Source organism: Malaclemys terrapin, chromosome 3 (genome assembly GCF_027887155.1).
Source record: "Malaclemys terrapin pileata isolate rMalTer1 chromosome 3, rMalTer1.hap1, whole genome shotgun sequence".
Classification (NCBI taxonomy): Eukaryota; Metazoa; Chordata; order Testudines; family Emydidae; genus Malaclemys; species Malaclemys terrapin.
The window spans coordinates 146,893,850-146,909,001 of record NC_071507.1 but is presented as its reverse complement, the minus strand read 5'-3'; the positions used below and the strand labels follow the sequence as shown (position 1 = coordinate 146,909,001).

At 47.4% G+C, this 15,152-nt stretch overlaps 1 protein-coding gene across 2 annotated transcripts in view; it reads left to right on the top strand.

Moving 5' to 3' along the window:
• Positions 1-594: 594 nt before the first annotated feature.
• Positions 595-15,152, top strand: part of TTK (TTK protein kinase) — a 98,493-nt gene continuing 83,935 nt past the window's right edge. Inside the window, exons 1-3 of one of the 2 annotated variants that reach the window (XM_054021397.1) lie at positions 595-687; positions 13,230-13,371; positions 13,741-13,966. In XM_054021397.1, coding sequence (XP_053877372.1) covers positions 13,230-13,371; positions 13,741-13,966 — 368 coding nt within the window. In that variant the 5' untranslated portion in view covers positions 595-687. Of the gene's footprint in view, positions 688-12,835; positions 12,915-13,227; positions 13,372-13,740; positions 13,967-15,152 lie in introns of those variants that run through there. The other variant, XM_054021396.1, reaches the window with a different exon arrangement.

The following is a 15,152-nucleotide window of genomic DNA, read 5'->3' as shown; positions in this document are numbered from 1 at the left end:
GACCTCCTGAGGACTCTTCCAAGCCTAATCTTCTATGATCCAGGTTATTGCCTCAAGGGAAGCAATCAAGTTACTGTGGCATGATGAGCTACCTCTGGTGAACAACCCACCTTGCATAATATCCCCTTTACTCCCTGTATTTAATGAACCTTTCAGGTGGTGAGGGGGAGGAGTCACGTGGCTGTTTCTGCAGCGTGTGACTAAGGCTGCATACCCACAGGGGTCCAAGTGCCTTAGCCCGGCCTCCAGCAGAGAGGCGCTGGCCGGGCTGAAAGCAGCACTTCAGCAGGCAGAGTCGGCGTGCGGCTGCCTCGAGGTGGACGGCGGGCGGCGCCCGCGCCACGGGCCTAACTGAAGCGGAGGGAGACGAGGCAGCGCTCGGACGCGGTGTGCCATAGCGGGGGGCCCTGGAGCAGCGGAAGGAGACTGGTTGATTCCAACTTTTCCGCTGGGGCTTCTTCTGTCTAGTAGGGGGTGGGACGAAGGAGCGGCTCAAAGAGCCTCTTGTCCAATCGGAACTAAGCTCTAGCTGCACGCTGGAGCCGAACCCGCCAATCCGAGGCCGGCTTGTTGGGCGGTGACGATATTCAAACACAGAGCGCGGCGGCGCGCCGTTTCCTCTGCCGCAGGTCCTCCGCTCATAACCTCCTGCCGCGGCGCAGCGGCCTCGCAGCAGCCCGCCTGGCGGTGAGTGCAGCTCCCCCAACGGCTCTTGCTGCCCGCGGGGACCGGGTCCGGGGCTGGGGGTGGCAGGGACTGCCGAGGGACGAGAGTGTCTATGGGGCCCGGTGTCTGGAGCGAGGCCTGTTTGCGCACCGCGGTTCTCCTCCCCGGTGGCGGGGGACTGGCTGCGGGCCACCCGCGCAGCACCTGGGAAACCAACGTGGCGAACGGCGCCTTTAACGCCCCAGACCCGCGCAGACGCCTAGCGCTGCTTGTCGGCTCGCCCGCTGTCACCAGCTTGAGCCGTAGCGGCCTCCCTTTGGGCTCTGCCGGGGGGCAGAGACCGGGCGCTGACTGCAGAGCCCCGACTGTAACTTACAACCGTTATATCAGGGCTGCAACTGGCGTCGTCTCTGATACAACAAGAAGGCTGTGATGTAGGGCTAGTCCTTGGGTCTCCCCGGCCCGTATCCACGCCTCCCATCCCACTGTACAAATCGGAGTCCTGCTCTTTATTATTTGTATTGTGTAGCACATAGGAACCCTAGGGGTGGACCGTTGTGCTATATGCTGTACAAATGCTGAACAAAAGGACCTCAACTTTGTAGCAACAATTCATGACAAATGAAATGGTCCCATGGCTATCCTGAGCCCAAACTGTTTAGGGCTGTATCTGTCCTGTTCTGGGTAATGCTGTTCTATTGTGCCTAGAAATACATAGTTTTTGACAGAAAAGTGGTATAATATGCTTCATTTTGCTGTGTCTGCTTGTGCCTGTATATCTTGGTGGGAACTCTTAATCAGAGCCTTGTTGAGATGCATATAGTGATATTGCAAATGACAGACACTTTAACTTGGACTCATACAGATATCAGTCTGTCACTTTAATAACTTTGAAGACCTTCTTCCTCAACTCTCTTCTCACTACCACCCTGACTCTGATATGCCCCTTTTAGCATATGTGTAGAACAGTTTGTAATCTAAGCCCTTTGCTGTGTTTCCTGTTGTCACAGAATAGGGAGATCTTTTCCAGTCAAACTGGATGCATTCAGTGTTGCAGTTTTGATGATATGGGCCTTTTTTAGCTTTGTAGCTCACTCCTTTTCATCTGACTCCTCACTCTGACTGCTAGTCCCCCTGAGGCCAGATCTATACTTCACACTTACTTTGGTATCACTACCTTACTTGGGTGCGTGAAAAATCCACTGCTGAAGTGGCGCTGCTCCGGCAGCACTCCTCCGGCCATGCACCCTGAAGGATCCTCTTGCGTACCCCACTTTGAAGACCACTGCGCTAGAGCAGTGGTTCTCAAATTGTGGGCCACTTGTAGCCCAGTCAGCACACAGCTGCAGCCCATGTGATGTCTTCAGAGCCTTACAGGTAGTATATAGTGTAGATGTGGCACACATAACCCATAGAGAGTAGGGATGTAAATATTGTTTTAAACCATTCATTTCTTTAACTATTAAAATTATGTTGGTTAATTGCTTGGGCTAGGGCCACTCTGGCTGGCCACCCTGGGGCTGGCATCGCCCTGGCCAGCATGGCTGGGGTTAATGATTAGGGTGGTTAAGTATTAACCTGTAAGACTAACTGTTTACTGTTTTGCATCCCTAATAGAGAGCCACATATGTGGCCTACAATGGTAAATAGGTTGAGAAACACTGCTCTAGAGCAGGGGTTCTCAACCTTTTTCTTTCTGAGCCTCCCCACCCCTCAAACATGCTGTAAAAACTCCAGGGCCCACCTGTCCCAACAATTGTTTTTGTGCATATAAGTCAGTTCTGGCATTGGGGGAAGGGTACCAAGCAGGCCAATTTTCCATGGCCCTATGCCACAGCCCCTTCCCCCCCCCCCCCCCCCGCTCAGGCTCCAGCTTCTGCCACAGGTGGAAGGGCTGAGGGCCCCGGGCTTCAGCCCTATGTGAGGCTTCTGCTTTCTACCCTGGGCCCCAGCGAGTCTAATGCTGGCCCTGCCTGGCGGGCGCCCTGAAACCTGCTCACGCCCTCCCTGGACCCAGAACCACTGATCTAGAGGACAGTTCAGATGCCAGCAACCAGAAATCCTATTGGCTTGGGGCTGCCAGACTTGAGGCAGGTGATTTACCGTCATAGGGCTGAAATATTCTCCCACTGTAGTCCCTGAAGGAAAAGCAATACAGGCCAGTGTCACCCTTCCTTATAACTGGTATCTACTACTGCCCTTTGGTAATTCACCACCAAAAAACCAAAACAAGTCTTTCACACTATAGGTTTTATTGGTATCAGTTGATGTCCTTGATTTACACTGCAATGAGAGGGCCTTTACCCAGTTAGACTAAGTACATGCTGTGATGGGTTCCCCCCAGGATGTCATGGGAAGTGGGGTCCTACTGAGCCCCCCTGACCCACCAGCCTGGGCTCCCTCATACACTGTACTGCTGTGATAAGTTGCAAAGCCCTCCAGGCTCCAGCCTGCACTTTCACTAGCATACATACAGGTAGGGACACACCTACCTGCAGTTCTATGTAGACTCTCTGACCAGGCTCTGCATGAGAAGGCTACAGCTAGGGCAACTACTAGCTCCTCAGGCACGCACCCCCTCTGGAGTATAAACCCAAAATTATACCATCTTGCCCTGCACAGGGAACTCTACAGCATAAATTCATAACATTCGCCTCCTCCCTCCATGTGGGAAGGAATATGCAACTGCCTTTTGCCCCTGAGTTATGATTCCCTCAGACTGGTTTAGATAAAGCAAAAACAAGTTTAACAACTACAAAAGATAGATTTTAACTGCTTATAAGGGATAGCAAGCAGATCAAAGCAGATTACTTAGCAAATAAATCAAAAACGCAAACTAAACATACTAAATAGATAGGGTGAGAATCTACTATTCATATCCAAAGAGATGATACAAGCAGGCTGCAGATTCTTAAGGGGTAAGCTGCACTTGCTTACAGCTTGGAATCCCCAGATGTTCCATTCACAGGCTAAAAATCCCTTTAGCCTGGGTCCAGTACTTCCCCAGTACGATCTTTGTTCCTCAAGTGTTTCCAGGAGCCTTCTTGGGTAGGAAGCGAAGAACACTAGATGATGTCACTCCCTGCCTTATATAGCTTTTACATATAGTGGGAACCCTTTGTTTCAAAGCTTGGTTCCCAGATCGATCTGTGGAAAAACACTGATATCCCAAAATGGAGTCTAGAGACGTGTGGTCACATCACATGTCTTTGTAGAGTCATAGCAGTCATTTCTTACAGGCTGTCTGTAGCCTTCTCAGGAAGGCTCCCCAGGTGGGACATAAGCTTCTCCTAGTGCCTATTGTTTTCCCTAATGGCTCTTCCCCATCAGCTGTCTAGACTGAAACCATCTTGTCTAGTAGGCGTTACCCATGTGTAACTACATTTGAAATACAGGTACATAGTCAATATTCATAACTTCAGATACAAAAATGATACATGCATACAAATAGGATAATCATATTCAGCAAATCATAACCTTTCCAATGACATCTCACATGACTTATCTTGCATAAAATACAATATGATTATGTCATAATCATAAGAATATCACTGAAGAATATGGGGTGCAGTGTCACACATGCCCATTTTCTTCTCACCTTCTCCAAGGTAGGATGGCTTCCTGGGCTAAAGAACTCCACCTGCCCTAGGCTGTTTAGTTATTTTAAAGGTACCAGATCCCTAAGTTCCCTGTAGGCTGCGTGGTCCAGACCTGCTGGGGGGAGGGGCGCCCATCCCTAGTGCTGGTGGGCAGCGGACCTGGTGGAAGCAGCTTTGTCTCTCTGGGCGTGGTTGGTCCCGGTGGGCAGAAGGCAGTGGGTTCCCACACCTTCCCTGGCCTCTGCCGGGGGTGTTCGGGAGTGGGAGCTAATTGCTTCTTGTGAGTTGAAACACGCATTGGGGTGGCCAAGGGGGCAGCCGTGACTCACCGGGCTGTAGAGCGGAGCTGCTGCCTTCTTGGCCAAGCGTGCAAAGGGGAAACTGGTTCAGTGCAACCAGGGAGTTACCTGCCAAGCTGCTGGCTTTTGGGGGGGAGCTGGGTGGGGTTGCAGTCACCTGCCCGACAGGAAGAAGCTCCTGGGGCTCATTAGAGCTGGGCTGCTCGCTAACCAGGGCTGGGAAGAGGTAAGCCCCTGAGCACCCTCTTGCACCCCTCATCCCTGGCCCCACCCCAGAACCTGCACCTCAACCCTCTGCCCCAAACCTTAGCCCCTCATCCCCAGCCCCATCCCAGAACCCGCGCCCCAACTCTCTGCCCCAGCCCTGAGTCCCTCATCCTAACTCACATCCCGGAGCCCACAACCCTAGCCGGAGCCGTCACACCCCTGCACCCCAACCCTCTGCCCCGGCCCTGAGCCCCCTCCCACATTCCGAACCTCTCGGCCCCACCACATAAATTTTGTTATGTGCACCAATATGAAGGCAATGTGTCACACGTCGCCTCCATATTGGTGCACATAACAAAATTCATCCTGCACGTGGGAAAAATTAGAGGGAACACTGCCAGATACTGTTCACATCCCCTCCACCCTCCACTGTTAGTGAAAATATCTCTGCCATGTGAAGACAAGTTATGGGGAGTTTGCCTGTAAGAGTTTATCATAGATGCTGGCCTTTTATAGGTGTTGGGCGCTTAACTGGTCATAACGTCCCTTTCTTTGAGACCATGTCTAACTTTGCTAATGCCACAGTTGCAATTGGGAGGGGCCGTTGACCTAATTTAAGTGGATGGAGGCTGGTGGCAAGGTATTCTCTATGATGGATTTTCAACTCTGGAACTTGCTTTCCACTCTCACCACCTGGTTAAGCCTGGATTTTATCCCTTTGAGATTTTGAAAGGTCCACTTATTTTCCCATCCATCTGGGATGAGGGTGAGTTGCTATTGAGTAGTCAGATGTGGGAGGTTTTCCTTGTGTTCTATATTTTGGGAGTTGGGCTGATTTGAATTGTCCAGTTACTGTATGAAAGTTTATCTTTTAAGCTTGATTAGTAATTAACTGTGCCTAGAACGTGGGATAGGTACATCTTAAACAAAACAAATATTGAACAAACGGGTGCCCACCGTTCTTGTTACTTCATGTTCTTAAGTAGACCGTGTGCATGTTGCTCATGACCTTCGAAAGCTTCTCCTTTCTTCCTCTTGCCTTACTTTCTATGTAGTGTGCAGTTGTTTGTTTTACAGTAGTTACTTGTGACAATCAGTCAGGATCAGGGTGCCATTATGCTAATTACTGTACAAGAGCACAGTAAAACAGCCCTTGTCCTGAAACACTCGAATGTAATTTGACACAGGATGTAGCAGTGGCCATAGAAAGGAGATGGGAGGTGAATGAGAGTGTGTACAGGAACTCCTCACTTAACATTGTAGTTATGTTCCTGAAAAATGCGACTTTATGCAAAACGATGTTAAGCGAATCCAATTTCTCCATAAGAATTAATGTAAATAGTGGGGTTTAGGTTCCAGGAAAATTTTTTTCGCCAGACAAAAGACATTATGTACATGTACAGTATAAGTTTTAAACAAACAGTTTAATATTGTACACAGCAATGAATGATTGAGAAACTTGGTTGAAGTGGTAGAGTAAGTGGGTGGAATATTTCCCAGGGAATGCCTTGCTGCTAAATGATGAACTAGCACTCGGCTGAGCCCTCAAGGGTTAATATGCTGCTGTTAATGTAGCCTCACGCTACAGGGCAGCATGGACTAAGGGAGAAAACACAATAGATGCAAGGCAGTAGCTGCAAACATTTCCCTGCAAAAACTGAACATGATGATGAGCCCACGCTATCCAGCTGAAGCGCACCACTCCCTTCTCCTGACAGCACATGCATGGCTGCACAGGTGCTGACTTTCTAGAGTGCTGGGGGGTGCATGCCTGAGTGAGAGAGAGATGTGCATTGCCCCTTTAAGTACGCTGCCACTACTTCAAGCACGTTGCCCTTTTAAGCAGATCAGCCAGTTCAGACAGGAAGCAACAGTTTCCAGCAAGCTCCCTCCTTTCTGTCCCTGAGCCCTGTCCCCTCCTCCACTTTGTGGAGAGGGGGTATGGGGGGGGCAGGAGCAGAGGGACATCCGGATATCAGCACCCCTCTCCCCCCTCACCCTGCAAGCAGGAAGCTCCCCGGAGCAGCTCCAAGGCAGAGGGCAGGGCAGGGGTGGGCCACCTGAACTGCTGCTGGACAGCTGCGGAGCCACATACCTTACACGGGATTTAGGAGAGCTGTTTGGGGGGCAGGGCTGCAGGCCCTCCTGATTCTAATCCCCACAAGGTGGGGCTGCTCTTTCAGAAAATCCTGCAAGCAGTGGACAAACCAGGCAGCTGCCAAACGACATAAGGGAATATTGCGCAACTTTAAATAACTTGTTCCCTAATAGATCAGCAACATAACAATGAAACAACGTTAACCAGGACAAAGTTAAATGAGGAGTTACTGTACCATAATACAGACTGAATTGCAATTCTAAAATATGCATTTTGGTTTTTGAAAGAGGTTATTTCTTAACTAGTTAAAACCACTCGGGGATATATATTTTTACTTGAATAAGGGCCCTGTATATTTTGAGACATTCTGTATCTGAATTCACTATCAAACTGAAAATAGTGGTGTCTGATTCACAAGAACTCTCAATCAAGTGATGTGGGTTTTTTGTTTGTTTTAGTAAACAGTAAACTGAAAAACTCATGACCCTTTATATTTCAATAAAAGCCTTTTATAGGCTATTCATTTTGTCAGCTAATTCAGCATGGTGGGTCATGGAAACTGGAGGCCCTTTCTATAGAACTTTCACAGCTCTGTGTGATTTCATTTTCAAGGATATGGGTAGAAGAAGCCAACATAGATAGATGATGGTGGTGCAAAGAAGCATTTGGGTTCTGACTATGGTGGGAGGGTTATATGGGGTGAAAGGTTCTAATTATCTGTCTTGATATTGGAATGTTTTCCAGCATTTTCTTCATGGTTTATCAAGTGGTGACTTCTCTGAGAAGGAAGAGGGCCAGTGGCTGCAACATTGCCCCATCGTATGACAATGTTGGAGGCAGTGATTTTTTTAACATGGCCTGGTCTCTGTGCCACAAGGCAAAATCTGTGGCCAATCATTAGGGCTCTGCCCCTAGTTATAGAAAATATTGTAACTTCATTCCATCAAGGTAACTAAACTGAACAATATGGGAAAACAGATTTAGGAGAAACTTTTAAAATTAAACTGTCAAAGTAAGCAATACTCAAAGTAAACAAAACTGGAAAATAAGCGGTTTCCCCCCCTCTATGGTATAGTATTTTAGGGGGTTACTTTTAACCATTGTAGGTACAATGCCTTCTGATGGAAACATGACTCCAGCCTTGTCTACACTGGCAAGTTTCTGCACAGTAAAGCAGCTTTCTGCATTGTAACTCCCAAGGTGTACACACTGCCAAGCCACTTGGTGGGCAGAAACTGCACAGTTGCAACGCTGTAAAAAACCACCCCGACGAGAGGCGTACAGCTTTATGTACCGAGGTTACAGTGCCGCAGTGCCAGTGTAGACACCTTCATCAATTACAGCACTGCAATTGGCCTCTGGGAAGTGTCCCACAGTGCCGGTGCTCGCCTATCTGGTCATCGATTTGAACTCTACTGCCCTTTCTTCAGGTGACCAACCGTGAGCTCCACCCCTTAAATTCCTTGGAATTTTGAAAGTCCCCTTCCTGTTTTCTCAGTAATGCGTACGGTGGTTTCAGCGCATCTTTCCAGGTGACCATGCCTGCTCCATGCACCAGGCGATCTCCCGCTTGGAGCAATGCCGAGTTGCTGGACCTCATCAGCATTTGGGGAGAGGAGGCTGTCCAGTCCCAGCTGCACTCCAGCTGTAGGAATTATGATACCTATGGACAGATTTCACAATGCATGACAGAAAGGGGCCATGACCAGGACACACTGCAGTGCAGGGTCAAAGGGAAGGAGCTGCGGAATGCTTACCACAAGGTGCAGGAGGCAAACTGGTGCTCTGGTGCTGCGCCCACAAGCTGCCGGTTCTACAAAGAGCAGGACGCGATACTCTGTGGCGACCCCACCTCCACTGCGAAGGGCACTGTGGATACTTCAGTGGCTCACGTGTCAGTTGAGAGTGGACCAAGCCAGAAGGAGAAAATCTTGGACGAGGAGGGGGACCCAGAGGCAGAGATGACTCAGAGGTCAGAGATGCATGCAGCCAGGAGCTCTTCTCTACACCGGAAGAGGCTATCCAGTCACAGCTGTCGGAGTTTGGCGAAGCGCAAACAGGTTGAGGAGGCCCCTGGTAAATGGCTTTGATTTTGGGAATCGCTGAAGCGAGTTGTTGGAGGCAGGAGGGTTGCAGAAAGCAGGCTTGTGTCTGTATGATGCGCATACTATCACATGCCTAGTCTGAGCAGCGGAACAGGTTGTTGATTTACTCCCTCACTTCATGGGAATATGTCTCAGAGATCTCCAGGAAACTCTCATGGAGATACTGGGCAATCCGCTGCCGCAGGTTCTTTGGCTGAGCTGCTTTGTTTCTTGCCCCATTAAGGGTAACTTTCCCGCATCACTCTGCCGTCACAGGGAGGTGGGGGTGGGATGGGAGGACCATTGCTGCACACAGGCGAGCCGCATAAGGGCCAGGGCGGAAGCTGCAGTCTTGGAGAAGACCCTCCCTTGATTCCCTGCTCACCCTTAGCAGCGAGATATCTTCCATAATGAACACAGCCTGTGGAAAATGTGGGGACAGGAATAATTATAAGGTCTCTTTCCTCTCCTCTCTCCCTCCCCCCCCACACACAGTGCTGGCTCTCCCCAAGAGCCACGTGCCCAGAGTACAGTACGGTCCTGGAACACTGATTTCCCTGCCCCTGCGGTTACTCACTATTTTGGGGGTCTTGCTTGGGGTCAGCCAGTTAGCGACAGGTATGTGAATAGTGGCTGTGTTTTAAATCACTGAATCACTGGTCTGTGTTTGCAAACAATACTGCTTCTGTAAAATGATGCATTTTGGCTTCACAGATATGACCTTTGGAGCCCAGCCTCCCTCTTTGTTATTGCCAGCTGAATGGCTGCGCAGAATTAGGCCACGAAGAACTAAAGAGGACTCTGCATGATGTCATGATGCACTGTGCGGCTGAAAAACAAGAATTGAAGGGGTGGCGGGACAGTGAGAAGAGGGATTGAAAGGAGAACGTGGCACACCAGAATGAAGCCACAGAGCAGCTCTTAAATGTTATGGAGCGCCAAGTGGACATGCTCTAGGTGCTACTAGCACTGCAAACTAAGCAGCTCCACGCCCGCCCTCCCCTGCAATCGCTGTCTCAAAACTTTCCCATGCACTCCCCAGACACCGCCAACACACTTTATCAACCTCCTGGCTCCAGTCTGTACCCGCTGCATTCCACTCCTTCCACTTCACAGTCCAGCACTGCGGACTCCCAGTATCCACTGCACTCAACACCCCTCCCTCTGCAGTTTAGCCCTGCTGAAGTACAGTACCCGCTGCACTGTACTCCAAAGGAGAAGGTTGGATATGATACCTAGACATACACAAATCTTTAACCATCCCAGGACCCCACCTCCTCCTGGGACCCTCCCTTTCCACATCTACCCCAGTGCTGTTTTGGATTTTTGTTTCTCTCTCTTGCCTCCGGTTGTTGTTTTTTAATAGAAGAATTGTTTTGGTTTGAAAGCAATCTTTATTCTATTAATTGAAAGCCAACAGAGCCCTGCAAAGCAACAGGCAATTTTCTTAAACCTTTATAGTGCATCGTCTGCACCAATCACACTCACCTCCTAGCATTACAAGCACTGCACTCCTGAGCATAACAACAAATAATAGTAGTTTTCAGCTTCAAATTGTAGCCTCAAGGCATCTTTGATCCTTATGGCCCTGCACTGCACCCCTCTAATAGCCATGGTCTCTGGCTGTTCAAATTCAGCCTCCAGACGCTGAGCCTCAGCGGTCCAGCCCTGAGTGAAGCTTTTCACCCTTCTCTTTACAAATATGGAACGTACAGCACACGACTATAAGCATAGGAATATGTCGTCAGCCAGGTTCAGCCTCCCATATAGGCAGCCCCAGCGGGCCTTTAAACGTCCAAAAGCACACTCAACAGTCATTCTGTTCAACCTGTTGTTGAACCGCTCCTTGCTGCTGTCAAGATGCCCCATGTATGACTTCATAAGTCACGGCATTAAGGTGTCGTCGGGGTCTCCCAGGATCACAATGGGCATTTCGACTTCCACTATGGTGATCTTCTGGTCCGGGAAGAAAGTCCCTGCTTGCAGCTTCCTGAACAGGCCAATGTTCTGAAAGATGCGTGCGTCATGCACCTTTCCAGACCAGCCTGCGTTAATGTCCGTGAAACGCCCACGGTAATCAACAAGTGCCTGGAGAGCCATAGAGAAATACCTCTTCCGATTAATGTACTTGGTGGCTAGGTGGTCTGGTGCCAGAATTGGCATATGTGTGCCATCTATCGCCCCTCTGCAGTTGTACAAAGCCATCCACAATGTCACCCACATTGCCCAGAGTCACGATCTTTGGGAGCAGGATGCGATTAATGGCCCTGCACACTTCCGTCAACACAAGTCCAACGGTTGACTTTCCCACTCTGAACTGGTTAGTGGTCTGGAGTAGCCAGCTTCCACGGTGCAATCACCATGCGCTTCTCCAACAGCAGGGCAGCTCTCATTCTTGTGTCCTTGCGCCGCAGGGCTGGGGCGAGCTCATCACACAGTCCCATGAATGTGGCTTTCCTCATGCAAAAGTTCTGCAGCCACTGCTCGTCACCCCCTGCTCGTCACCCCAGACGTGCATGACGATATGATCCCACCACTCAGTGCTTGTTTCCCAAGCCCAAAAGTGGCGTTCCACTGTGGTCAGCATCTCCGTGAATGCCACAAGCAATCTCATGTCATAGCTACTACGTGTGGCAAGATCAATGCCAAACTTCTCTTGCCTTTGTAGTTTAATAACTCCACTGCTACTCGTGATGTATTAGTGAGAGCGAGCAGCATATTGGTCAATAGTGCGGGATCCGTTCCTGCAGACTCAAGAGGTAGAGCGCGCAGTACACAAATCGTTGAAAGATGGTGCCAAATGCGGACAGAAGCACAGGGATTGCTGGGAAGCGAAGCAGTGCATCACAGGTCATTGGGACAGGACCCAGGATGCGCAGCGACCCTCTCCGCCTTCCCACAACTCTTAGCAGCAGAAGAGATACTCTCTGGGATAGCTGCCCAGAGTGCACTGCTCTGAATACCACTGCAAGTGCCGCAAGTGTGAACACGCTATTGTGCAGGCAGCTGACAGTGTGAACACACAACAGCAGTTTCTCTTCAGCGCTCTCTGAGCGGCACTGTACCTGTCAGCACTGTAACTCTGCCAGTGTAGACATACCCTCCTTGAATTGATTATGTCCCTCTGAAACTTTTGTGTGTGTGCTGCTTGGCATTCTTTGTCCTCCTACACAGACTAGTCACTGTAAGAATGGTGTCTGTACAAAGGCTTATATTTTAACAGTTTTCTTTCGTCTCTGTACCAAATTCTGAATCCCTGTTTCCTGTGATATTGCAACACTGCTTTCTCTGTGGATCACAAGCCTTTGAGTTATCCTCAGTTCTGTGTTTCACATATTGTAGCTCTGTGCAGCTAAACTAAGTGACTAGGCTTCTTCTGTTGTTTTATGAGTATTTTTAAATGTAGTAATCAGACTTGTTTATCTTATTCTGTGAATCCTCATTAATAATTGTGGCTGTGAAGGGGTATAGAGTACATATGTCTGAGTTTCTCTTAACCTCACCCTATACAAGAAAGATTTACAATTACACCTCTACCTCAATATAACGCTGTCCTCAGGAGCCAAAAAATCTTACCACGTTATAGGTGAAACCACGTTATATTGAACTTGCTTTGATCTGCCGGAGTGCGCAGCCCCACTCCCCCGGAGCACTGCTTTACCATGTTATATCAGAATTCGTGTTATATCGGGTTGCGTTATATCGAGGTAGAGGTGTATGTCCCAAGATTCCCAGTCTTCCTAGCCAGTAACCCTTTTGATTTTTCCCTGCTTTTGTCTCCTTTCATTTCTAGGTAGAGCAAAGATCATTTTTGCTGATCCTCAAAGAACTTTGAGCCTTCAGATTCTGTAGCATTTGCTGCCTTGATAATTGAAAGAAGACAGTGTAGCAGCCAGCACAAAGGAATTTGAGGAGTGTCTAGATCAGGATCTGAATGCTTAGGGCTCCTTGTGGGAAGAAGGTAGGAGGAAAGTAAGACTAAAAGCCTGACTTTTTTTTTTTTTTTCAAAGGTGCTGAGTACTTGCAGCTCTCAAAGACTTCAGCTGAAGTTGTGGATGCTCAGCACCTTTGAAAATTGGAACTTGGGGTAACTAAGGCTGGAGAACCTAGATAAAAAGAGAGACAGAACACAAGACCAAAGATCGTTACCAGAAGGTAGCAAGTACATAGGGGATATATGTGTAAACGGGTATCTGCTACAGAATCTTTCACTTGAACCTTGACTTCAACAGAACTCTGCAGTAGTTATCTTGTCTTTTATCTGTGTGTCTAGAGATGGAGGAGGAGGATTTAAGCGAAAGAGGACTGACAATTGCTTCAATCATGAATCGAGTCAGAGACCTGAAAAATAAATATAAAAATGAAGATAATGTTACTGATGAGCTTAATTTTACTAAAGTCTCAGCTGATACAACAGGTATGTTTTTTTTGTTAATCTGCATTTTCACTCTTACTGCAATTGATGCTAAAGTCAACTAGTCTGAGAACAAAAACAGTTTAATTTATTTCAGCATTTTCTTTTTACAGTCTTTTTAAGACTAAAAAGCGATGCCCAAAACAAGTGACAAATTTCAGCTCCTCTTGATAATGCTGCTTAGATCCTTTCTTTCAGTAACTGCACTTGTTTGTCGATTACTCATATTTAGAATTTTTTGCAAATATTGAAATTTCTCCCCCCTTTTAGTGTTCACATTTGTGTGTGTGTGTATGTGTGTGTGTATATATATATATAAACTTTATAGCCATAAATCTAAGAATGTATTTGGTGGTTGGTTTTTTTTCTTAGATAACTCTGGCACTGTTAATCAAATTATGATGACTGCAAATAATCCGGAAGACTGGCTGAGTTTCTTGCTTAAACTGGAAAAAAAGGGTATACCTCAGACTGATATTAGTCTATTGAATAGATTGATTGGCCGTTACAGTCAAGCAGTTGCTGCATTACCTGCAGAAAAACACAGCCAAAATGAGAACTATGCTCGGATCCTAGTGAGATTTGCTGAGTTGAAAGCGTAAGTACTAATCACCAATTTACAATAAGAAAACTCCAAAAGAGGACTTCTGAATTTTACTAATGGCAAATAGACACTATTAACAAATCTCTTTTGCCCTTAGAGCACATAAATACTCCTATTAACATTCATGTTATTTAACTTGTACACCTCTACCCCGATATAACGCTGTCCTTGGGAGCCAAAAAATCTTACCGCGTTATAGGTGAAACCGCATTATATCGGACTTGCTTTGATCTGCTGGAGCGCGCAGCCCCGCCCCCCACAGCGCTGCTTTACCGCATTATATCCGAATTTGTGTTATATCGGGTCACGTTATATCGGGGTAGAGGTATATTTAGAGGGCATCTAGGACCAATAGAAACTTACTGCTTGTGCAGGATAAGTGACTAATGTAAACCTACTTATTGTGACGTCAGATGGCATATTTTCTTATATACCGATGAGTATGATTGATCAGCTTATTTTTAACACATAGGAATGGAGGAGAGGGAGCACACCACATCTCACCAAAATATTAGTCTGTTACGTTACTTTCAATAATACTTGTTCAAAAATAATTTTCTTTTACTTGGATTGTATGTGTGAGGGAGGTTGAAAATGATATGAGGAGGCCTCCCATTTTTCCCTTCCCTTTCACCCCAATTTTGTAAAAACTTAAATATTGTGTGGAATACCAAAAAAGTAGGCAACATGTAATTTTAACAAGTTTCACCTCAACTCTGTATTGTGGGTAATAATGCTTAGTTGTGTTTTCACCTGTTCACCTCAAAAAACTTGCTTTTTCCCTCTTTGGAATTTTAGAACCCACTTGCCATAACTTTTGTGTTGCGGTACACAGCTTACGTCTCAGTATTTAACAGTAATGGATCTTTCAGAAAAAACATTATTTGGATTTATCCAAGCCTGCTCCCTTGGCTATTCCAGAATGAGAGGCACTGTTGTCTTTGTTTCTGTCATATCAGTAAGAAAAACAAGTCAATTACCAAAATATAACTTTGCCCAATAAAATGAAACTAATGATCATTCCATTAACTTATTCTCAGTGAAACAGGAGTGGAAAGGGCTGGTTCTTCTTTGAGAGACTGCATATGTCTATTTTGTGTGTGTCTAGTGTACTAGTATGTCTAGCCGGAGTTTTCCTTAGTGGTAACTGTCAGGGCAGCGCGTGTGCTATTCACTTCTT